The 26,046-nt window shown below is 42.2% G+C and overlaps 1 protein-coding gene across 7 annotated transcripts in view; it reads right to left on the reverse strand.

Annotated features, from left to right (window-relative positions):
• Nucleotides 1-24,198, reverse strand: part of ash1l (ash1 (absent, small, or homeotic)-like (Drosophila)) — a 43,741-nt gene extending 19,543 nt beyond the window's left edge. For 3 of the 7 annotated variants that reach the window (XM_017481279.3, XM_017481284.3, XM_017481285.3), the window contains exons 1-10: nt 24,019-24,198; nt 22,996-23,084; nt 12,008-12,753; nt 5,118-9,426; nt 2,134-2,815; nt 1,791-1,964; nt 1,569-1,663; nt 1,156-1,229; nt 994-1,039; nt 767-875 (exon numbers count right to left, since the gene is read on the reverse strand). In XM_017481279.3, coding sequence (XP_017336768.2) covers nt 767-875; nt 994-1,039; nt 1,156-1,229; nt 1,569-1,663; nt 1,791-1,964; nt 2,134-2,815; nt 5,118-9,426; nt 12,008-12,583 — 6,065 coding nt within the window. In that variant the 5' untranslated portion in view covers nt 12,584-12,753; nt 22,996-23,084; nt 24,019-24,198. Of the gene's footprint in view, nt 1-766; nt 876-993; nt 1,040-1,155; nt 1,230-1,568; nt 1,664-1,790; nt 1,965-2,133; nt 2,816-5,117; nt 9,427-12,007; nt 12,754-22,991; nt 23,085-24,018 lie in introns of all 7 variants that reach the window. The other 4 variants (XM_017481281.3, XM_017481280.3, XM_017481283.3 and 1 more) reach the window with 4 other exon arrangements.
• Nucleotides 24,199-26,046: the final 1,848 nt, after the last annotated feature.

The raw sequence follows: 26,046 nt of genomic DNA on the forward strand, positions 1-26,046 counted from the left end.
GAAAGAAATGACCTACACATGATCTTATGGCGTGGGCGTGTACTGGCCAGTGGAACTGGTTCACTTTTATTTATTGATCATGTGACTGCTGACAAAAGCAGCCGGCTAAATTCTGTAGTGTACAGGGCTGTATTATCTGCCCAGATTCAGCTAAAAGCTTCAAAACCCATTAGACGGTGCTTCAGAGTGCAGATGGATGATGACCCAAAGCATACATCGAAAGCAACCCAACTTATCTTTCAAGTCAAAGAAATGGAAAGTTCTGCAAAGTTATGCTGAGCATACATTTCATTTGCTGAAGGCAAAATTGAACACAAAATGCCCCAAGCACAAGCAGGAAGTGAAAAGAGCTGCAGTAAAGGCCTGGTAGAACATCGCCAGGGAAGAAACCCAGCGTCTGGTCATGTCTGTGCGTTCCAGACTTCAGGCAGTCATTGACGCCAAAGGATTTGCAACCAAGTATTACAAATGACAATCTAATTTGATTAAGTTAGTTTCTTCAAATACTTTTGGTCCCTTAAAAGGGAGACGTGTGGGTGGAAGGCATGACAAATATAAAATAAAATAAAAAAGTGCTGTAACCGCACTGCACTTTCAGATCATAATCATTATTCCATTTGAATTCCAATATACTGTCACAGAGGGCTAGAATAACAATAACATTGACTAAGCATTTAAATATTTATGGCCCTGACTGTACATATAAATAATGGTTAAGATAGTTCAAAATAGAGGATTGTTTAAAAGCATCAAATCCTATTATTACCTGTTAAGGCAGTCATCCATGCAGCCCTTAGCACTGTGGTCCTCAGGGGACCTGCAGTTACAGGTAGTGGCTTCATAGCCTGAGAGCGGCTTTACATCAACGTAGACGTCTAAGGGAGAGAATATGATTAGGTTATTAACGATAAACAACCTCGTACAACATACCCTATGTACTAGAAAGTACGAGTGTGAATGTTTATTTGCATATGGAAAACTGTAGAATCTTACTGGATCTTATTTTCTTGTAGAGAGGGACATCCGGTCTCTTATACAGCTGAAATAATAATAATAATTATAATAATAATTATAATAATAATAGGTTGTTGATAATGGATATAAGGTGATAAAGTGAGTTGTGTAAAATTAAGCAAAGTTGCACAGACAAACTACCTGGTCGTGTTTCCAAAGCCACAGGATGTCATAAGGCAACTGGAAATCTATGCGCTTCTGTCTCAAATACTTCCCTGGAGAGAAGAAGAGGTAAGAAGGTGGTTAATAATAGACATTGCGGTTTTATGCAACGTCACTGAATACCTAGCCAATCAATTTATAACCCAACAGCCAGCAAATGTTTAACTAACAATCAGCATGAACGCTCAGTGATCTGCTCAGTGAGCAACAGAGATTTAAATAGAACCAACAGCTAGCAGAGCTATAACATGGCACTGTTCACACACACACACACAGTAATCCTACACAAGACCTTTTATTTTATAGTTGTTTTCGGTTTGTGTTTTGCTATCTGTATGAAGTAATAATGTAACAAATAAATAAATCACTTGGCTGTTAATAAGTGGACCTACCAACATGAATGGGAGCAGGAAGCAGGCCATATTCATGTTCACCTGGAATATACTCCAACTTCTCCTTCTTTAGCTGTAGCAGCTGACCACGTGGACTGATGGTGAGAAAGGAAGATAGGACGACAGTGGTGCGGTGTTAACACAATCGTAAGGAAAGCTTGGTAAGACAAATGTTCTGCACCTAAACTAACCCATTCAGAAAGATTTATGTGCTAGACATACTCATCCGTCTTGTACACGTCGGAATAAAGGCCAGCCTTCTGAAATTTCTTCTTGGGTGGCCTAGCAGCTTTTTTCTCCCGTTGGGTAGTCACTGGTGTGGGTGGGGCTTGTACCATGGGGGTTGGACCTGTGCGTTCAGGGGAGGAGTGGCCATCAGATTTTCCTTCCACAGCACTAAAAGGTAAACACAATTACGTTAAGTTTACCCAGGAGTTTTTGCTTTAGTTGAATCATTTGGTCAAATCATTAGGCCACAGTTTTATCATAACTTCGACAACAGCTGTAGTCGAAGTTAATAAAATGCATGAACTTAGATTTAGATTAAATAAAAGAAAAGGCAGACCTTTGAAAGCCTTGCATCTCCTCATGTGGCAGCCATCCTTTCCCTCCTGTCGGCTGTCCCCGCGTCACCATCTCCTCTTCTCTTGCCTCTGGCCTTGCTTCCTCCTCCTCTTCTTCCTCCCTCTCATGCACGGTCTCATCTTCATCTTCTCCATTTTCATCCCTGTCCCTATCCCAGCGGTTCCTCTTTCGGCCTTTTCGTTTTTGCCTCTGTATAACAGACTCAATGGCATCTGTAACCGTGTCTTCCTCCCATTCTTTACTGTGCTTCTCCGGTTCGGGCTCTGGTGGCGGCGGCGACGTTGGGAGCAATACTGATGGCGAGGGTAGCGGATTCTTGCGGGGCCGCCCCGGTCCCCTTTTCTTAACCATGTTATTTCCCGTGCGTGCCTGCCTCTGCAGCTTCTTCGCCCGGAGGATCTTGTTGACATGATGTAAGTTGTTTTTGGGAGGAGGTGGGGCTGAACGTTGGGAAGAACGGGAGGGGGAAGAGTCCAAGCAGCATGCAGGCTGTGAAGATCGTGCGGATGGACTCGCCCCTGGCTGCTCCAGGCCACAGACAGAGACGCAGGAGGACGAGTGGGAGACAGACAGAGGAGTATGGTGATGGTGTCGGTGGGGAGGAGCCTCCGAAAAATCGGGTGCGCTAAACTGACCGTATCGTGTCTGTATACCACAGTTTCCTTTGAGAAGAAGAGATAGATCAGTGAAAGCCCATGACAAGATTTTAGATATTTTGAATCTTGAAAAAAAAAGTATATATTATGTAGTCTTTAGCGTTTCATACAAATGTTTTGTACGTTTGAACTAAAAGCTACAGAAGAACTTATTTTATGCCAGGATCAGAACGATGTGGGCGTGTCATACTGCATAGTGACTGACAGTAACGACATAAATAACTAGTCAACAGTGCTAGAAAAGTGTGGAGGAATGTAGGGGTATTTACAGCTTTTATGTTTTCACACAAGTCACAAGTCATGTGTACACGGTATTTCAAGTATATGGTGTATTTTGCACATGAAAATAAAGGAAGATTTTGGTTTTGTGTGCACATGTCTGTTACATCCCCTCTTTCAGCGATTTCAGTTTAAAGCGCTACACTGAAGCAGCGCTAACTGCATTTAATTTAAAATGGCTTAAAAGGAGCTTTGTTGTTTTCTCATTTAAATGGGTCATTAGCGTCCTGAGCTTCACAGAGTGAAGCTCAGCAAGATCAGATCAACTTTGTCGTATATGATTAACTTAACTTATATAACTCATACGTGAATTTTTCAATGTGTCTGCCACACTAAAACGGTGCAGATGCACTTTTGCTCATGGTCGCTGAGTGCGCAGGAAAGAAGGGGTAAATGGAGAGCTGATATATGCAAATTACTAATTCTGATTTTATGAAATATGGCCTGAATTAAATAGTAGGGAAAATCTTTGAGGGAAAAAAAGAGGATTTAAACAAGTGGTTCATAAAATGCAATAAGTTTCTGACTAAACTTGTAAAGGTAATCAAATCTTTATCAACCCTTTATCTTTCTTTCTTTATGAGTCTCTCTCACTACAGTGTTCAGTAGGTCCACCCACCTTCTTCTCTTCCTAAAATCACTTGCCAAATTTCAACCATACACCCTAAATATTATAAAACACTCTTTCCTGTTCCATTCTCCTACTTTTAACCAATGTAACTCATATGTACAATCAATGAACACTGGTACTCATGACCTAGTACCCAGACATCTAATACTTTTTTTGTCACAAGGGATGCTGTACATATGCATGTACATGTACATACAAACCAATACACACTTTAAATCATGTTGCCAGTTGTAACACATTGGTGGATACATAACGCGGCAGACATTTAATATAGTTGAACTTTAGGTTCAGAAGCACTTCTTGGATGTGTACCACATGCAACAATTACACATTATGCTTGCCTTCCATGTTGTTATAACCATGGTTTTATTATGCTGTGCTACATTTGCAACTTCCCAGCTTCGTCTGTCCCTGTCCCCAATGTTTCACGGGCAAGGCTGTACATACGAGCATTAATTTATTATTGATATAATTCTTTCTTAATAAAAATTAAGAGTGCTCCTGTGCAAGTTGCATGTGGGACAGACAATCGCTACACTACGCTCCTGTGATGCAGTCCGGTGTGAATTCAGGGTTAAGCCCAAAGTATACTTCACTTTTCACGCGTACGCTAGGAACAGCGTACAGTTCACGTGACGCAAATTTCGTCATCTGCAGAGTACGCGTGCCGCCAGATAGGTCACACATGGACATTTAATTATTTTGCATTATTTATTTGTTCCACAAGGTGGCAACAGTGAACCAGGGCCGTTGATTCTCAAGGTAGTCTAAGAAAAAAACAACGAATAAACGGAAGAGATGGAAAAGAGTGCAAGTTGGAACAACAATGGATGGCTATGTGGCTGAGAGATTGTGCGAGAAGGTTAGAAAGTACCTGCATTTGTATAATTTTAGCCTTGTAGGCCAGGAGGGGTAGTGCAAGTTGTTGTAATTTGCATGCGTCGACTGCCTGTGTACGCTTACATGTCAAATGGAGAATACTTTGAAAGGCTATGTGTAGGACTAAAAAAATGAAGTATACATTTGGCTTTAGACATTTGAATGCTAACAGCTATATAATAAATATGTGCAACTGACATCCGTGTAGCCATTAATAGTCTTCTTTCAATAAAAGATTAACCATAAAGGTGTTTATGGAAGCCAAGAATTCCACAATGCAATCAAATTTTGCCGGACACATTACTAACAGCTATAATAGTCCATTTTGCTGCATTAATTCTGTAACCTTCACAATGCACAAAAACTAAATCTGGGTCACCTCAGAGGGTCAAGATCTGATTTTTATTCAGTCACTTGTCAAGATTGTTTAGAAATGAAAGGCAGGCTAAAATCGAAATCTAAAAACTACATAATAGTACATTTCATTGCTATTCAAAACTTTTTCATGAATTCATTTACCTGACTCTCTCCTCTCAGCAGATGTGGAGAGATCTTTCCTCACTGATCTGTCCAAACGAGTCAGACTTGAGCCCTCAGAGCTCCCACCTTTCCTGCCCTGATTACATCTAAGAGAAGTCCGAGTAAGGGCTGAAGCAAAAAGGTTTGTGTGGGGGCCTGAGTCCTGTTCCTCATTTGGTGAAGTGTGATCTTCATCCTCACTGTCTGAGCAACCCATTGAGTTATGCACATGTCCATCAGAGAATGCCCCCTGCCCAAGAGTCTGATTGTGGGAGAGTTTGGAGTAATCAACGTCGTAGCTGCCAATCCTGAACCAAGAGTCCGCAGTATGGTGCCCCCGACTCCCTTGGCCCAAGGATAGTCTTGAAGGCACCAGACAGGACATAGAGGCTTCTTTCTGCTTGTACCTTTCTGCTGAGGATGACGAGGAGGAAGAGGGGGAGTTGCCAGAGGTAGCAGCTGCCTGCTTGTTAGCACTGGAGTCAGCTGAGCCATCCGGACCATACCCGCAATGCTTGAGTGATTCCATGCTTCCCCCTCTTCTCGCTCGATCTCCTCTTCCTGCTCCCATGCCTTCGCCTCCATTTCTCCCTCCACCACCACCACTACTACCAACTCCTCCACCATCATCGCCCTCTTCCTCTCCACACCGGTCACGATGTTTATGTCTGTGCTTGTGTTTATGGTGCCAGCTAAATGACAGTTCAGAAGACATAGGAGGATACAGCACTGCTGAACGTCCCCCACTGAGATACTCTTGTCTTAGAAGCTTATGTTTTTTCTTGTGGAACTTAGAAGGGTTGAGAAGCAGGTGGGGAGGGTGATGATGATGATGAACATATGAAGGAGGAGGAGGTGGAGGGAAGGAAGGACTATGGTGGCCATGGTGGGATGGGGCAGAATGTGGATTCTGGTGGTGAGGGTGAGGGTACAGTGCACTGGCTGGGGGATAGCCCCGATAATAACCAAGTCCAAGAGGGGCTGAGGAGTATGGGACACCATAAGACGGGTGATAGAACCCTCCACTGGTAAGGGGGAACGCTAGGCCAGGAACAAAAGGCACCTCTGACATTGACTCTCGAAGCTTGGGGGGCCTTCCACGCTTTTTCTTGAGATCAGGCTTACGGACATAGTGCAGGGAATCGCATGGGTATGCTGGGTGGGGTGAGTAGTACCCACTAAAGTTGATCCTGAAGATTGTGGGTAAAAGGTCTCTATGCAAGTAATGATGAGGTGTGGGGTTGGTGCCACCGCCAATGCTACTGCCTGCTCTGGTACTAGCCATACCAACTCCATGACTTGTGCCAGCTGTTCCTGTACCGAGACCCAGGCTGCTGCCCAAGCGAAGAGCTGGTGTGCGGTGTGAAATTCGTATTCCACAAAGCCGTACGCATATCTCATCAAGCTCAGCCAGGAAGTCAGGATCCTGCCTCCGTGAACGCAGCTGCAGGTACTTCTTCTTGCGTTTGCGTTTCTGCCTTTTCAACTTATCATAGCCTGGGCATCCATGCCCACGCCGTTTGCACTTATGCTTATGCTTCTCTTTGTGGCCCACTAGTGCTGAAGCAGGAGCCAATGGGTGTGGTCGCCGTGGATCAGCTGACGACCTCTCTCCAAGTGGGGATGGTGTGGGTGAAGGACAATCAAGAAGTTCAGCAGATGAATGTCTCCTACTGCCTCTGGGGTTATGCCCTACCCCGATGCCCAATGATGACCCCATCATTCCAGGCATTAGTAGCCCATTGGTCAAACTCTGTGAGACACCTAACCCAGCTAACCCACTAGCACTCCCAGCCTTCTCCCCACGATCTGATGTACTGTTGTTGTCAGTTCCAATGCCACTGTCACTGGGCACAGTCTCCTCACTATGTGACTCACTGACTGGGGAAGGTGTGGCCTCCTTCAGCTCACTAAGAGGAGCAGGAGATGTAGGCAATAGGGGCCTGGGAGGTGAGAGCTTGCGACAATGGTAATGTTGTCGGTAGTGGTGATGGTGATGGTGGTGACCTCTGCAAGAAGGCTTCTTCTGAGAGGAGAGCAAAGGCGTGGAAACTCCCAAAGAACGTGGGGAAGGTGCTGAAAGAGCCGGTGGGGTAAAGGGAAATGAGTGGTGGCTACAGTGTGAGTGGGACATCAAGTGGACTGACCCAGGTTCCACAAAACTAGCGTCACTGATGGGGCTTTGTCCTCCACTAGACTGGGAAAGTGAAGGTGAGGGGAAAATGTCTGAGGGGGGAATCTGGTTTTGCTGGTTCTGTGAAGCCAAAGACTGATGTGAGTGGTGTGGGGAAGAAGTGTTTGGGGTCAAAAAAGGTTCGGGTGGTGGTGTAGGGGCACCTGGTGAATTGTTGGCTGGTGCTTTTGGCTTGCGGCCCCTTCTTTTTCCCATGTATATTGTCCCTTTTTTGCTTACGTTGATTTGTGGTCCAAGTTTACCACCAAATGTCGCAGCAAGGGTTGAGAGAGATTGTGAAGCAGAAGCCACTGTCCCTGACATGCCTGTACTTTTGGTGACCTCCGGCTCATTTCCCGTTCCTGACTGCAACAGGATCTGGCTGAGAAACCTCTTGCGTTTTACAGTCTTCATCTTATTGATCTTGCCGATAATCGTCTTCATTATGAGCTGCCCATTGCCTTTGTTGTGAAAGCACTTGTCGCCTGCCACAGTATCCCCTGGCTCTGGAGCAAGAGTTGGAGGCTGGGTCTCCTGGGGTAGGGTTGGAGGTAAGCGTTTTGGTCTTCCTCTCTTTCGTGGCATGGGTTTAGGAGGATTCAGGTCTACCTCTGGGTGCAAGACAGGGGGATCCTGCTCCTCTTTGGACATGGAGTATACTTTTGGGGTAGTCACTTTGAGAGGCAACCGACCACGTGTAGGGGCATCCAGTGTTGGCATTTTGGACTTAGGCCGGCCCCTTTTCTTGGGTGGTGGAGAATAGAGCTCAGAGACAACAGGGAGCACACGATTAGCATTTGGTGGCCTTCCAACAGGTCGACGAATGGGTGGGGAGGGTGAAAGGTCGGTAGGCAGTGTGGTGGATTTGGTTTGACTAGGAGTAGCATCTTCTAACGCTCTTTGGGTGCGACTGACTGCCTTAGTCCAGCGAGGTCTTCGACCCCGCCGCTTTTTCAGAGGCTTAGACTCCTGTTCTGCTGGTGATCCAGGGGATGCAGGGTCATGGTCATCACAAAGTGGTGAGAGGCTGCGACTAGTACTGGTAGGGATAGAAGGAGAAGCAGTGAATTTGGTGGACTCGGCAGGGCTATGTTCTCCACTAGTGTGACTTTCTTGTGCAGGACTTCGTTTAGGTGGACTCAGGCTTTTTCCCCTCTCTCCACGAGGTACAGAGAAGGGCCCCTTTTCTTTAGTGTCCTGCTTCCCTGACATTGCAGGGGAAGAGCCTTTACTTATTTCTCTGAGATTAAAAATGTCTTTGTCTCTCTCTTTCTGTCTATCAATGGGTTCCTCTGTTCGTAAGGGGCTTGCAGTTATCCTTGATCCAAGTGAGGCAGGCATCACCTGGTGGCTGATCCCACTCCCTATTCTCTCCAAGGAAGAGGAGAAAAGAGAAGGTGTGGATGAATGTGGCCCAAGACGCGATTTTATTCCATTGCTATTATCATCATCATTGCTATCATTATTGGTTGTTAAGCGAATGTTGCTATAAGATACTGCTGGAATGTTGTTGCTGCTGTTACTGTTGCTACTTGTAATCTCCTTTGAAAGTCCACCAGCTTCCTCTTTTCTAGGTATGCCAGATAACTTCTCCAGGATACTGTCTTTGTTTCGTGAGCCGTATGGACGACCTGGGGGCCGTGACACAGGTGGAGGAGGGGCAAGATGAGCTACCCTGGAATACGTGTTCCTGTTGGCCATGGCCCGCTCAGGCCGCTGCAAATTTGAGATCAGGGGAGGTGAGCTGCTGTGTGCTGGAGCTGGGGTTACTTTCCGGGCTTTGGGCTTAGGACATTTAGTAGGCGGACAGGTGGCTATAAGCTGTGCGAGTTTCTCAGTGACTGTAGGAGTACCCCAGTTTGGAGCGCCTCTTTCTTGCTCCCTCTGGCTCTCCGTGTAAGTGTATTGGGGCGGTTTTGTGACTCCATCAATTTTGGGGTCATGTGGAGATGCACTGGGGGGAGAATTTAGTAGTGTAGGAGCTGGTGGGTTGGTTTGGGATACAAGGCTCTTTTTTACAGAGGAGTGTGATTTGCTGTCTGATACAGGGCAGTGACTGTTAAGGGGTTTTTCTGAAGATGCAAGGGATTTCACATCTGCCTTTCCTTCTGACTTGCAAGCCAGCTTTGGAGGACCCTAGTGAGAAAAAAAAATGCAGAAATTCCAAAGACTGAAACTAACCAAATGGAATTAATTTAACATAACACATGTAAACACCAACATACAATAAACAGTATGTTTTTAATCAAAAAAACGTGTGCTTGGAAAAAATATTAACCATTTATTTGAGAAAACAGTATTACATAGACATGGAAAGAAGAAAAGAAGTCCTCAAAGGAGAAGACACAGACAATTAGAAAAAAAAAAGAAAGAAAAAGTGAGAAAGAGAAAGGATGTAGATATCGGGGCCTGATTTTCATTTTGGGATTAAAGGAATTTAGCATGATTTTAATCATCCCCATAGTACAAGCCAAGCCCAGCATTTGTAATACAGGAAATTCCTGCACACATTTACAAAGAAATAGAGATACCTAGATAAAAAACAATTAATAAATTAAAAAAAAAATTAGATTAAAATATTAAGTGTATTTCTAGGATGCTGTTATACAGCCAAACTCTCGTTCTCCCTTTCTCTCTCTCATGACCGTTTTGAATATAGCATTGGTTATCTCATTGGTGAGGAGAGAAAAAAACATTTTGTACAGTTTGTCTTATAAATGCAGACAGCACAATGTACAGTATACGGCCAAAAGTATGTGGACAACTGTTCCCACAAAGTTTGATTCAAACAATTGTATAGAAAGTATCTGTATGCTGTAGCATTACAATTTCCCTTCAGTGGAACTAAGAGGCCCAAAATCTGTTCCGGCATGATAATTTCCCTTCTACAAAATGAATTCCATCAAGACATAGTGTGTTAAAATTGGAAGACGGTGAAAGAACTTGAGTGTCCTGCACAGAGCCCTAACCTCAACCCCACTAAACACCTTTGGGATGAACTGGAACCTCCTCACCCAACATCAGCACCTGACCTCAACCTCACTAATGCTTTTGTACCTGAATGAACACAAATCCCCACAGCCATGCCCCAAAATCTAGTGGAAAGTCTTCCCAGAAGAGAGAGCGGAGCTTATTATAACAGCAAAGGGGGAATAAATCTGGAACGGCAAGTTCCCCAAGCACATATGGGTGTAAGTGTCCACAAACGTTTGGCCATTTTGTGTAGATCCTTATGTGTCTTAACTATTGGTATACACAGGGAAAATTGTGTATTGTGTCGTAATATGGGAAGCAAAGCTGGACGAGAGACAAAGAAAAAACAATGAAAAAAGATTTTTCTTGGGAAGCGTTTACACAACAATGTTTTCAACTAAAAACGGAAAGCTTTTGTTAGTGGTTTACAAGACAACAACGTTTCTGGGCCTGAAAATGCAAACTTTTGAAAACGTGTTTCAAAGTGCAAGTTTTTGAAAACGATGCCCTTATCGTCTCGGTGTAAACGTACAAAAACGAGAATTTGTGAAAACGATGACATCATGCACATGCGTTTCACATGTTCAGTCTAAAGGCATGCATACGAGTACTTCAAAATTATAGGACTGTGTTTTGAGTTTATTAACGCTTCTTCAGCAGACTGCAGATTTACTGCATCACTACTATGACCAGCGGAGATACATTTGTTACATACGCCAAATTATTAACCCACATCTATGCCAACAAAGGGTATTCAAAATCTTATAATTATGTTTGTAAATGTCTGTTTTGGAGTATGTCTCTATCCTTTTATTGCTAATAAAATATAGAAAATAGACTGACTGCCAGTGTCTCACTATTTGATCTGTATTTGCCGATTTTGTTCCATTTTGGTACAATGATTATTACTATTATTAGTACTTAAAGATGCACTATATAGATTTTTTTCAGTATTTAAAAATGAACGAGCTAAAAGATGTGGTTGAAATCAGAAAAACCCATTTCCACAATGAAAAAAAAAACACATTTCATGTACATTAAATTATATTACATTAGGGACGTCTCAGCATTTATTAACCAAGAAAAATAAGTCGACTCTATGCTTGACAAGCGTGAGTTTTCACAATTCCTTATGTCAATGAATACTTTTCCAAGTTTAACTATCGAGATTCTAAGTTACTCAAGACAGAACTTTTTTCTACTCCACGTATATCATAAACCATTGAAATTGTTTGAGAAATGTAAACGTTATTGTGGTTTTTATCCAGAAAAACCGCAGCTCCCCTGTTTACTTGTATTTGTTTATAGGGCAGTCTTGCCCGGATCAATACGGTGGACACGCTTGCGTAAATGCTTATGTGCGTAGGCGTGTAGTGTTTCTTTACAAAGCGACATCGCCAACTACTGGCCTGGCATGCATAATACCACGCTTTTAGTCGTTTCCGCGGAGCCGTGTGAATGGGAATAGTTTTGACGACGTTGTTGTCCGTACGCAAACTTTTCCGTCTTAAGTACATCATTGTTGTGTAAACGTATCCTTGGTTGCTGAAAGGACAGCAAAACTGTAACGTATAAAATATATAGCTTAAAGAATCTAGAACGAAATCCCCACCAAAATGTTGGCTTGGCTCCTTTAATCAACATTTTATCAGAAAGTTTATGTAATTCCTTCTAGTCAGTTAATTTTTTGCTTTTCTCCCCTTCCCATTTCAAAACCCCAAAGTGACCTAATGAACCAACTTACTCTTTTAGCTGGTGCATTCCCATTCACAGGAGTTTCAGGGCTGGTGGAAGTGGAAAGAGGAAGAGAAGGTGTAGGTGCAGTATTGCATGGAACGCCTGATGACTGAAGCGCTCCTGGATTAACACTGGGGTCCTTTTCTGCTTCTTTAATATGTGGCATACTAGGAGTGTTGCCACTACCATCGGATGGTCCCACTCGACGGCTGCCTCGTCCACCGCCTCGGCTTCCATGTCTAACCGTTGCTCTGAAGGCTGGCCTGCATACATAGTTCTCAAGGATTTTAGGGGGCTTCTTCATACGTTTGGCCTGGAGGCCTATCTTAAGCTTGACGTTGCCCTCCGAGTAGCTGGTCTCTTTGACCGAGAACTGCGGAGACTGCTGTTGCTGTTGGTCACCGGCACCACTCTCTGAGTTACAGGGAACAGCCGGCACCACATCTCTTTCTTTCTCCCGTTTCCTTTTTTCATCTTCATCGTCTTTCTTCCCACCTCCTCCTTCCTTCTCACACTCAACTGGTAGGGTATTTGCGGGGAGAGGAGGTGGTGTGGTGGGCCCTCCTTGTGTCCTCTGATCCATTGATGATATGAGAATCAGGGAAGGGCTGAGCAGGGTATGCTCACAAGCAGTACAGTACTGGGAGATGCAGAATCCAGCTGGAGGTGGTAGATGGGAAGGGATATAATAATATTTGTTGGGTTGAAGCAACGATGTCCTCTCCTGGCTGCCCAGCCCTCGTCACCTTCAAACTGGTGAGAAAGAGAGATAAAGTAATTGGTTAAGAAGACATTTGTACGTGACGTGTAATTCTAAAAGTACACGTGGTATTAACATTAGAACAACTGATAAAAGTGCACTGAATGCAATTCGAAAAGTACGTCACACAGCGGTGCAGACAGATAATCAGACTGTAACTGGTAAAACATCTGACAGCTGTGGCCAACTAGGTAAGTCATACTGACCATGTGGCGGAGGATCCAACTAGCCTTTACCACTGACCTCAAGGTGACATAATTTTAAATATTTTAAAGACAACTTATGAAAATAACATTCAAATGAATGTGTGGATTCCCTTTAGCTCCTGACACTCATTCACATTCAGTGCAAGTCACAGCACTCATCCTGAAGCTCGATATTTTGCTCTGCTTCTTCTACCAATGCTTATGAACAAAACCAAAACGTTGGCAAATCATTAACCTAACTCACTGTCGCTGGAGTGACTTGTCACTGGAGTGAAATGCCACATTTCTCATAGCTATTGATTAGTTATACGAGTGCTGACTGTTGCTAGGCCGTGTATCACTGGAAAGGGACCACCACAGGCCCTCTGCTGACCAGATGCTATTTAGTTACCAGCACAGCAGACACCAGACTAGAAGTACCATGCAGGTGGGATCAACCTCAAATCGCTCTACACTTCTCACTCGTGAGTGTATCTAAGCTGTAGTTCACTTTCAACTGCCATGGCTCACTACAGCATCAGGCTAGTCTGATATGACTGCACAAACTACATTATGCAAAAGCAATCATTTGACTAAAAATCGGACACCTTCCAGCAAAAACAAAAAGTAAATTCTGGATAAAAGATTATTTGTTTTTGAATTACGTTGTGTATTTCATTACTGTATAGTAGTGTTACAATGATCTGAATTTCTCTGCTGGTTTTTCCTAATTGCCACCATCTATTTGCGAGCAAAACAGTAGTGCTTTTCTATATGTGTACAACAAACAAGTCATACTGTCTGGTTGAGAACCTGTAACTAGGCAAGAATATCTGGAGCCAAAATTGGGGGTTGGGTTGAAGGACCATACCACTGTCCTTCAATTCCTTCACTTCTATTGGTAGTTGTCCACTTAGTGGCGCTGTGCTTTGGACAGGATAGAGGGAGGGGTTGACAATCTGTGCATAGCAGCAGATAGGTTATACTCAGTAACACACACTATATGACCATATTTTTGGACACCTATCCATCACACCTGTATGAAGGTTCTTAGACAAATTTGGAAGTACACAATTGAATAGTATGTCTTTGTATGCTGTAGCATTATAATTTCCCTTCACTGGAACTAAGATTCCCGAAACCTGTTCCAGCATGACACAAAGTGCACAAAGTGTAGTCCATGAAGACATGGTGTGTTAAGGTTGGAAGAAGTTAGAAGAACTCGAGTGTCCTGCACAGAGCCCTGACCTCAACCCCACTGAACACCTTTGGGATGAACTGAAACTGGAGCCTCCTCGACATTCCAACATCAGCACCTGACCTCAACCTCACTAACGCTCTTGTAGCTGAATGAACACAAATCCCCACAGCCACGCCCCAAGTGGAAAGCCTTCCCAGAAAAGTGGAGCTTATTATGACAGAAGGAATAAATCTGGAATGGGATGTTCAACAAGCACATATGGGTCTGATTGGTTAGGTGTCTACAAACTTTTGGCCATATACTGTATCTGTATTATCAGAGGTCCTATTTTAAGCCCTAAAAGCAACCGGACAGTTTAGTTTTAAATGATGCTTAGAGAGCAATTAAAACCAATGGCCCTAGTTAATAAACTGTTTAAAATAATAATTGAAAAGAATATATCGAAAATATTTTACATGAATGATCTGAAGTTTAGTGACTGTGCCAGGTATGGAAAATACTTGAGTAGTTGTACTTTGTTCCTATACTTAAGTATTATTTTGGCATATTTATACTTGAGTTTTATTGAGACTGAGTACCTTCTTACTGTGTCTTTTCAATTGAAACATAAGTTGAGACGTAATCAAATGCACCTCGATGCTATAAGGGCACTTACAGATGCAATGGTGAAACCATTGTATCTCTATGGAGAGAGCTGTGCCTACAGCTTTTCTCTGAGATTTAGAGAAATGCTTGATTTAGAAATGTGCACAATGGGCTAGCTCTATGAATGAGCTACGTTTTCTAACACGTCTTGATGATGTGGCACAGCTTCAACCTCGCTGCTTAAAATGTACGAATCGCCTACCTTTGTGATGAGACAACCTCAAAACGCTGAGCATCTGAAAGCGCCCTAACTCGCACACGCTACTCATTCCCAACTCCTACTGCCAAAACCCCTACTTCTGTCGATGATGCACCATTTCACATACTGCCCTTTAGGATCACAATAATGTAATGTTGTGTACGAACATTGCTTTATCACTCGCTACTAATACAAACGTAGGTTTTAATGCAAAATCGCAGCATCAGACCAGCATCACTTCATGGCTGATGTTCATATCACCGACATTTATATTATATCAAAGAAGTGGTAGTATCCTGTTCCCTTTAACCTTTCAAACCAGCTCTAGAGTGTTTAGGATGAAGGCTTGCCCAGAGCAGGTGGTTTCTGTGTCTAGAATCATTGAGAGGCAAGTCAGAGCTGTGACCTCAGCACAGAGGGCCCCCTGGGAGTCAGAGAACCTGGCTGGCTTCTCCAGTCCTATGTGATCGCCAATCAAAACAACAGCGATGGAGGAAGAGAAAGAGGCAGAATGCGAAAGTAGAGGCATGCCAAAGGCTTCGTCGTGCCCCGCTAAGGGCAAAAGAATAACAAGAGACCAGAGAAGCACTAGGAGCAATTCCAGCATTACGGACGTGACATTAACAGTCAAAACATTGAAGTATAAATTCTCAGAGAATGTATTTATCATCAGTATACTGAACCATCTTTTTATATTTTCCATAACCCCTAACAACAGAGTCCTGACATCAGAAAAATATCAGTCTATACTCATGTTTTCTATTTTAGACGAGGGAAATACAGGTGCATCACAAAAAAATCGAAAATTGTGGAAAAGTTCATTTATTTTTCCATAATTTAATTCAAAAAGTGGAACTTTCTAGAATATATTATTCATTACACATGAAGTGAAATATTTCAAGCCTTTTTTTGTTGTTGTTTTAAGCTTGATGATTACGGCTTACAGCTCATGGAAATAAAAAAAATCCAGTATCTCAAAATATTAGAATAAATTATAATTAGAATTTATAATACAGAAATGTCGACCTGAGAAGAGCTCTAATCAGGTAATTAACTCAAAACACCTGCAAAGGTCTCAGTCTGGATCAGTACACAACCACAACATTGAAAGTAAATTTTGCATTTCATTTGGAAATCAAGGTCCCAGGGTCTGGAGGAAGAGTGGAGAGGAACAGAATCCAAGTTGCTTGAAGTCCAGTGTGAAGTTTCCACAGTCAGTGATGATTTGGGGGCCATGTCATCTGCTGGTGTTGGTCCACTGTGTTTTCTCAAGTCGAGAGTCGATGCACCGTCTACCAGGAGATTTTAGAGCACTTCATGCTTCAATCTGTTGACAAGCTTTATGGAGCTGCTGATTTCATTTTCCAGCAGGACTTGGCACCTGCTCACAGTGACAAAACGTCTAGTAACTGGTTTGCTGACCATGGTGTTACTGTGCTTGATTGGTCAGCCAACTCGCCTGGCCTGAACCCCATAGAGAATCTATGAGAGACACCAGACCCAACAATACAGACGAGCTGAAGGCCGCTATCAAAGCAACCTGGGCTTCCAGAACACCTCAGCAGTGCCACAGGCTGATCACCTCCATGCCACACTGCATTGATGCAGTAATTCATGCAAAAGGAGCCGCAACCAAGTATTGAGTGCATAAATTAACATACTTTTCAGGAGGTCGACATTTCTGCATTATAAATTCTTTATTCTAATATTCGGAGATACTGGATTTTTAATTTCCATGAGCTGTAAGCCGTAATCAACAAGATTAAAACAAACAACAAAAAAAAAGGCTTGAAATATTTCACTTTATGTGTAATGAATCTAGAATATATGAAAGTTCCACTTTTTTAATTAAATTACGGAAAAAATTTTTACTTTTCCACAATATTCTAATCTTTTTGAGATGCCCCTGTATACCTGCGTTACGGACGTGGCAAAAAAGGAGATAAGTTTTTGGGAGACAACATACTTTGAAGGAATTCTCTGAAATAAAATGCACAAACCAGAAGTATTAATACAAACCGAATGGAGAAGGGTTGGCTCTCCATAGAACATAGAATATTTATTTTATTTTCATTTTCGCATTTATGAGGAAAACCCATTGTTATGGACGTCACGGGTCTGAAAGCTGCACTTACCTGACTATGGAAAAGCATATAAAACGCTTTAAAAACTTCAACAGAGACCTCTAGTGGGTATTTAAACCACCAAACTTTGACCTCTGAGGCATCAGCATGGTAAGGCTGCACAATTAGTCAACTTTAAACTGGAATCACAGTATCCCAAGTGGTTATGGATTATTTAAACCTGTGTTCAGTGATGCCGTTAAGGTGTAACCAGTGTGGCGTTGTTCAAGACTCAGTTTAGAGACCATGAATTTGGTGTGCACGAGATCACGAATGGTACAGAATTGCAAGCTAGATCAACAGCTATATTAAACATTGATCACCTCTAATAGTTTAAATCGCAGATTTCCCCCCACAATCCAAAGACATGCAGGTCCGGTGAATTTGAGACAATACATTGCCTGTAAGTTTGAGTGCGAGTGTGAATGAGTGTATGCCTGTGTGTTATCCCTGTGAAAACCAGCCATATATCCAGGATGTACGGCGAGAGAAAGAGAGAGAGAGAGAGAGAGAGAGAGAGCGATGATTCATCTCTCTCTCATTTTTTCAAATACTGTAAGAATGAGAACATTGTAGTGATCTGTAAATCCCCACGGTGCTCCCGTTGTTGTTGGAATTTAATTTCTTATATGTTACTAGAATAAATGAATGAATTAAATTTCTAAAATGTTCCGATATACAGTAAGCCATAAACTGATTGCAGGAATATAAGTCAGTCATCTAACAGCAGCATCATGGTAAACAAATGTGCGCCGGTGATATGCATACGACTTAATACGGTCAGGTCTGTAACGGTTATGGTTACGGTTGTTATGGTTGTTCAGAGCAAAGAAGAGAGATGAGTTGTTGATCATAATTAGCATGGACATAATTTGGCTTTGTCAGAAAAGTTTGAAGTTATATGTATTGGTAATTATGATATGATATAGACTTAATCTTGAAACGTTACGGACGTGACGCGGCACTGAAGCGTCGTCACGTCCTAAATATAGCCCTTGTTTACAACGTGAGTGTGTTTCAAATTTCTATTACAGCACACTAATGCAGTAAAATACAGACATAAATGGACAACTTAAAAAGGGTTTTGTTCTTTTGTTAAGAACGTTATTTTTTTTAAAGGTAAGGTTGACATTTGCATGGAATTGCTCCTGTATAGAGAAGGGACTATATAAAGTACCTACAGTCTGTGGAGGAATTATTGCCAATATAAACCATGGTTCAGAAATTGACTTTGTGTCTTGAGCTTTCCCCATGTTCAGTCACTCGATATCACTAAAACTCATAACCTACTTTCTGCCATCCTACAACAACTCATCTTATGTCCCCTAGCCCTTTACTCTTACTCACTTCTACACGTCTCGCTTCTTACTCACGTAGAAATCTCACAGTACAGCGGTCAAAGCTGCTGTGTTCTTGCTAATCGAAAACACATTTTTTTCCCGTGCCCCCTCCCTTCTTCTCTTTCCTCTGTCTATCCCTCCCTCAGTGACAATCGTTTTCTTATTTCCTAAGTGTTCTTGGCCCTACAGACGTACTCTCGACGTAGTTATTAAGTCGCATTCACGCACCCTCTTCGTTTCGAAGGAGTAAAACCGTGAGTGAAATCCTACACCGGAAAATTGCTGCGGACAAAAATACAGGAATAGTGAACCGCTGAGCTTTTTTGGCTTCCCTTTCGATAGCCTTTTAAAATAATAATAATAATAATTTTTTTTAAAAAAGGCTTAAAACCACATCTTTGGTGCCAGATGAAAGTTTGCGTATCACGAGTTTGAATTTTTCATCCATTTGGACGCAGCATTTCAGACACAGAGCCTGAAACGTGTTCTTTGTTCCTGTAACCGCAAGCGTAAGAAAAGAAAGACACAATGCCAGTTCTCTCTCTCTTTTCCTCACTTTCACTTTCAGCAGAAGTTTGCGAACCCCAATCCCTCGACTAGCCATGAACAGTGCATGTCAGTCTCAACACTTCTCTTTCGAATGGATCATTTCTGACATTATACAAGAGATTAAACAGAACAATGGTATTTCACAAGAGTTTTGGGTCGGCTTTCACCATAAATCAGCCCGTTGTATGATATATATATATATATATATATATATATATATATATATATATATATATATATATATATATATATACACATATGATATGTAAAGTTTTGAGTTTGGAGGAGGGACCCAAATGGACAGTCACCACGAGATTACTGTGGATGGTACCACATAGAAACCATGAGGATGGCTGTGGAACAGTTTGCACTCAAGTCTCCATCACCGAACAGTTCATAACTTCAACTAAAACTATAATGAATTCAGAATTTACTCTGATGCTCTCATGCTCATAAGCTTTATACGTTCTGTCAACACAACTGCACTTTCTGACTCATTCACCCATTCTCACACACACACTCACGCACCAATGGTAGCAGAGCTGCCATGCAAGGCGCTAACTTGCCATCGGGGACAACTTGGGGTTCAGTGTCTTGCCCAAGGACAACAACCCTACGATTAGTGGACAACCTGTTCTACCAACTGAGCCACAGTTTATACAGTTATAAAAGAAAAATGAATTTTAATCACTCTATGCATGGTCATCCAGACTTTTTGAGTCTGGTTCCTAGGGTTAGAGTTAGGTTTAGTGTTAGGTTTCTTCCTCGTGTCCTCTCAGGGAGTTTTTCTTCACCACCATCGCCTCTGGCTTGCTCATTAGGGACTAATTTATAATGCACAGTATATCCACATTTCTGTAAAGCTGCTGTGTGACAACGTCCATTGCTAAAAGCGCTATGTATTTAAAATTCATTTGAGCTGAGTTTTAGATGCAAGGCAAGGTCGGAGGATTACTTGTAGACTACACTTCTGTCAGCTTGGGAAAACCCATCAGATATCGCTGTGGCTGAATTCTGTCAAACCAAACCTAACCAAAACGTCAAACACTATAGGCTTTATCTGCCTATAACATGCTTTGACACCTCAAATGTAAGAACGAAGCAAAATGGACATGCGCCTAATTCATTCAGTCCGTGCTCCTGTGCTTACATGCGTTCTCTACAGAGGAAAGTGGACCACTTTTTCAAAACGACCTAATAACAAGACAAGAAACTTAGTCAACGGAAGTCACTGAATTAATCAGAGATTATTTCCCCACTGATGTCAACATGAACAGTGCTCGGTGGAGCAAAGAGACAGTGAAGAGACTCGACACTGATCAAGTGATCACACGTTTCCTACTGTCTGAGAATTGTATTTATTTTCTGTCACCAATAAGCACTCAATAACATTAAGGAAGTTATTAAGGTCTCGTTTATGGTGTAAATGTAACGACTTCTAATAAATCGGCACGTTTATCCTGTATTATTCTTATTATTATTATTCAGCGTGGAATGACTAGCTAGGCCAGTGGTGAATGAATGCAGATTTGAAGACAGACAGTATTCAGGGTCATATATTTGATCATTTGTAATCTTGTTCATTATAAATTGAACACAGTTTATCTCCCATTTCACTTTTTAATTGTAAAACAGACTTTAAAAATGCTACAACATGTACTTGTGACAGTGTATTTATTCGTCTTTAAAAGGAGAGCTTATTAAAGCGGTGTCAACTCTAAAGTTTCAGTGACCTTTTAATTCCCACTAATACCATGTACAGTTGTCTCACATTTCAAAAGAAAACTAAGGAGCACTTGCGTGCGCGAGAGAGAGCGAGAGAGAGAAAGCGAGGGGGAGAGAGAGAGTGAGAGAGATAGAGAATGCAGGACGAGTTTTATACAGTTTAACAGCTGAAGACTGGCTGCTGTTACGTTTTATCAAGAGCATGAACACGACAAGCTGGGAATGAACGGACTCTTTCGTCGTGTTCTGCGCGTGTCGTGTATATGAGTTGTGTGGAAATGACTGAGGAGTTGGGCTCGTTAATGTACACGTTAAATATATCGCATTAAAGGAGGATCTGTTAAGTAAGACGAGCTCGTTAAAAAGATGACGGTACATAATCTATTAACCGGACAGAGCTGCTACAGGCAGCTACAAATGAAAAACATTTATTTTAATAACAATGACAAAACTATTGATCACTTTCAGAGTAAGATTTTAATGGCTGAGCAAGATTCCATCGGGAGGATTTTCACAGACACTGGATCTAACTAATCATTTAGTCAAGTTTTGCGTAAATGTGTGACGAACTAAAATGTTCTGCTGGATTTTGAAAAGTTTTGCGAACGCTGATTCTCTTTGTGCTCACGTACCGAGTCTGATCGCCCGTACCGCGCAGAACGCGCTCGAAACGGCTCATTTGCATGTAGTGACGCCCATAAAACTCCATAAAAGGTCGAGTGCACAGCCAGCTGGGAGCATGAAATGAACAATCAGAGTAAATCAGACCTGCAAGTTATTTTAACTCTCGTCTATGCCAATGAAAATATTTAATCATTTATCAAATTAATATCAAGAAGTGAGCGCTGAATCTTCTGTCAGCTGAGGTGTTTGTTTACGGTTACGTCTCTGTGCAGACAGTCAGACAGAGAGGCAGGCAGACAGACAGACATACAGATCGGCCCATCCTCCGTTTATACACCACCATTTCTTTTGTCATGATTGAACGATTACTTTAATTCATCTTAATTTACGGGTTCGTGTCGGCTCGCTTTCTTTATACAGTTCAATTAGTGAACTCTTTTTTGATGGAGACTCCAAAGCTCTTCTATAAGTGGATAAGGGCGTCTGCTAAACGCTGTAAACGTAAAACATAAGCCATTTAACTTCATCGGTATACTAGAGATATAAAAAGTGCAGTAATCCGTTCAAACAATATCATTAGAAGTCACTCAAGACGAGGTTGGCGTTAGTCTTCTTATGCGTAAGTTTATGCACGCTCAAGAGCACGAGTAGGCTGCGAACGTTATTTCTGGTTTGTTTGTTTGAATTGATCGGATTTTTCACTAACACCTCATTTTTGTGTGAACACAGAAATCTGCTTTGATAAATTAATTTTATGAACAAGATAGTTATTTCAACTAAGAGATTTCTTATAATTATTTCTAATTATAAACAAAAGTATGCTGAGAAGAAAAGGGGACAGGCAAGGAAAGAAAATGAAATGAAAGGAAAGAAAAGGCAAGGAAAGGAAAGAAAATGAAAGGAAAGAAAAGGAAAGACAAGGAAAGACAAGAAGAGGAAAGAAAAGGAAAAGAAAGGAAAGGAAAGAAAAGGAAAGGCAAGGAAAGACAAGGAAAGACAAGGAAAGACAAGGAAAGAAAAGAAAGGGAAAGGTGAGGAAAGAAAAGGAAAGGCAAGGAAGGAAAATGAAAGAAAAAGAAAGAAAAGGAAAGAAAGGGAAAGGTGAGGAAAGAAAAGGAAAGGCAAGGCCAGCCTGGCGCTAGTTGCCTTGACAGCCGTTTTGACGACGCTGGGGCTGAAGGGGTCAAGGGTCAAAGGTGACTGAAAGGTTCCAGACAGATTCTCCCACATCACCTACCAGGTCGCTTTTAGTTAACATTTACAGATTCTGTTAAAACAGTAGGTCACTAAACCAGGACAAAAACAGGGTAGTTAGGAATCCCTGGAAAACACACACACAGATCCGAAACAAACTGGAGGAAATGTTTCAGTTCAACAAAAAAAAAATAACCTCCACCAGCCCTTTATTTAATCCGTCTTCAATCCAAAAGAGCTGAAAATAACCATTCCAACTATTTACAGATGTATATACATAAACACAACAGTGTGTGTGTTTGCTTTGAAGACATGACCTCCACACCTCCATAACAGTAATAAAAGACACCAAAACACGCAGATGCTGGAGTTTCTCCTCCCATCCAAACATACACACGGCATGAAAGCGCTTTCATAAACTGTCCTAAAGCGTGAAAACAACTTACTTACGTTTATTTAAGGTCCAAAAACGAGATTTCACATCATTCGGATCAAAATCCTCCCTTCATGAGTCCCAACATGGTTCCTTCGGTAAACTGCTGATGTCCCAAAAAAAAAACAAAAAAAAACAACAACAACAACAAAACAGAAATAATAAAGATCAAAAGATAACTAGCTCAGCAAGCAGTGTATAAACTATTCCGAAGTGTAAAAATGTGTGTTGATCTTCCTTTTAGAGTTGTCTTGGCTCCCAAACTAGCTCAATCCCTAACACACAAATCACAACACTGACCCCAAACCTGTGCCCCTTATGAGCAATATGTACACACACACGCACAGCGAGTTATTAGACTGTAATAATATATTTCAACGTTTTAAATGGAAATTTTAGTCTGTGCACACTGAATGACTCTGTGTTTATTCTGTAGTAGTAACGCAGTAATGAATCCCCATTAGGCTACTTTCCTTATCCAGCTTAGCTACTTTACTAGGCTAGCTATCTTTTTTTTTTTCAGGGTTTGCCTGCAAGCGCTAAGGTGGCCTTCCTACTACCAACGTGGCAGTAACCCACGAACAACCCCGTGACTAATCATCTTGTTTTTATGATTTAAATTAACCAATAAATCAGATTTATACCCCTGAAAAACATGCCAACTGAATGGTGCTGGTGAGCGGGGGTAATCAATCCTGTCAGTGGCACATTGCTGATACGGCTAGCTGGCTAACTACGAGCAACCCGCAGCAGCAACGTAGCCTAGCTTTAACGAGACACCACAACTCAGCTTAGCAAAGTGTCCTTCTTGTTTAAATGACAGCGATCAAAAAACGCCCGCGTCATTCCTCCCAAACCAGTGAAAGTAGAAGTAAAAGCGAGCGCTAGTCGGATAAAGCCGCCGTGTACGTACAGGTTATTAAAAAACACGAACTGTCAACAAAATGGCGGCCGAGTTGAATCAACAGAAACCCGAAATGGATCTCTCGCTCAAATTTCTTGGCCCCTTTCTCGTCTTCGGAGATGAGGAGGTTTTTTACCCGTAATGTTCCGAAATGTCGCCAGGCTTTCCTTTGTCCGGGGACCGGCGAAGGGTTGTGTTTTTAAAGGCGTGAGAATGGGCCTCTGCCCGTTAATCGGGCCTCCATGTCTGATGAGCCCGTAGCGTTTCTGTCAGTACAACACGGGCATTCTCCCAGTGAGGGGAGGGAGGGGAGGGAGAGAGAGACATAGGGACACACACACACACACTCACACACACACATACGCACACACTGGAGTGTGAGTGTGTAAGTGAGAGAGAGAGAGAGAGAGAGAGAGAGCGAGCAGAATGTCGAGTTTCCACTTTCTCCCAATTTTCACCTAAACATCTCGTTTCTGCGCCTCCCAAAATGGCGCCCCGTTTCCTAGCAACTAAATAATAATTATATATATATATATATATATATATATATATATATATATATATATATATATATATATATAGTATACTGTATATATGTATTACGTAATATGGTGTTTTTTCGGGTGCGACATGTCCACTTGAGAGACGCAATAACCGCTTGTATGAAGGTTATAAGAAGTTTACGAAGGTTAATGTCTAGCGCGCCCGTGGCAGTGTTTACCCACAGTGAAAATATCGCGACTCCCATGGGAATCGTTCTCAGGCGCGCAGGCGGAAACACACACACGCGCGCGCGCAAAGGGAGGGGGGGGGGGAGCGGAGAGGGGGCGGTTTGTGTGTGTGTGTGTGTGTGTGTGTGACCGTTCTCATTCGATGTTTTTCCACGCTCGCGCCGATTCAAGTCATCTCATTGGTTGTAAGGGAAAGAGGGGGTGTGGCCTATCGTTGCTCAATCCGCACGTTTATTTACACGTCCTGCATAGATAGACTGTCTGCCTGGTTGTTAATGAATTGTTTACTTAGATTCGCCAGATTACAGGATATTAAGGACGTGTTAAGGATGTCATGATTTCTCGAGAGACTGGAATCCCTCACCTTCTTTGTTTTTAACTAAATCATGAAGACTAACGTGTTATGATCATCAGATACCATACCCATTATAATGATGACCTTATAGCAGAGCATTATATTACAGTTGCAATCAAAATTATTCAACCCCCATTGCAAATCAGGTTTATTGTCAATATTTACAGACTTTCAGCTGTTTGCAGTGAACAAATCAAACAAAAGCAATAAAAATAGTTCGACACAACGAATGCTTCAAGTGGTTTCCGGAAATTCAACTGAAAATGCAACTTATAATGATTTCTCCAGTTTCTAATTATCCAACCCCCTGAATAGAATCCCTCACAACAGCACAATTATGCAAAACAGATGTTGTCTCAAGCACACCTCAGATCAGGGATTCATTACTTGCACCAGGTGTGCTTGAGCCGGAACACATGAAATACCTGAACTGGCTAGGGGTGGAAAATGTATGAAATACCTATGCGGGGCAGAAAAAGGAAGCTATCAATGGCTGCAACCAGATTTCTGAGAAGGCAGGTTGTGAAAAACCCTTGAGTGACTGAAAAGACCTGCAGCAAGACTTGGTGATGACAAGCCCTGAGGTTTCAGTAAGCACAGTAAGGCGCGTACTAAACGTGGAACGTTTCCATGCCAGAACTCCAAGACATGCAACACTACTGATCCAAAAGCACAAGAAAACTCTGCTCCAAATCATATAAATAAGCCACAGACCTTTTGGGATTCTATTCTGTGGAGTGATGAAACAAAACTGGAATTTTTCAGAACGATGGATCAGCGGTATGTCTGGAGGAAGAAGAATGAAGAAAGAACACTCTGTCCACAGTCAAGCATGGTGGTGGCTCGGTGATGCTCTGTGGCTGCTTTGCATCCTCTGGCACTGGAAACCTGCAACGTGTGGAAGGCAAGATGGATTCATTGAAGTATCAGGCAATCCTAGGAGAAAACATACCGTCTGTGAAGAAGCTGAAGCTGGGTCGTCATTGGACCTTCCAACAGGACAATGATCCCAAGTATACCTCAAATTCCACCAAGGCTTGGTTGCAGAAGAAGTCCTGTAATTCTACAGGGCCATCAC

Source organism: Ictalurus punctatus, chromosome 12 (genome assembly GCF_001660625.3).
Source record: "Ictalurus punctatus breed USDA103 chromosome 12, Coco_2.0, whole genome shotgun sequence".
Taxonomy (NCBI): domain Eukaryota; kingdom Metazoa; phylum Chordata; class Actinopteri; order Siluriformes; family Ictaluridae; genus Ictalurus; species Ictalurus punctatus.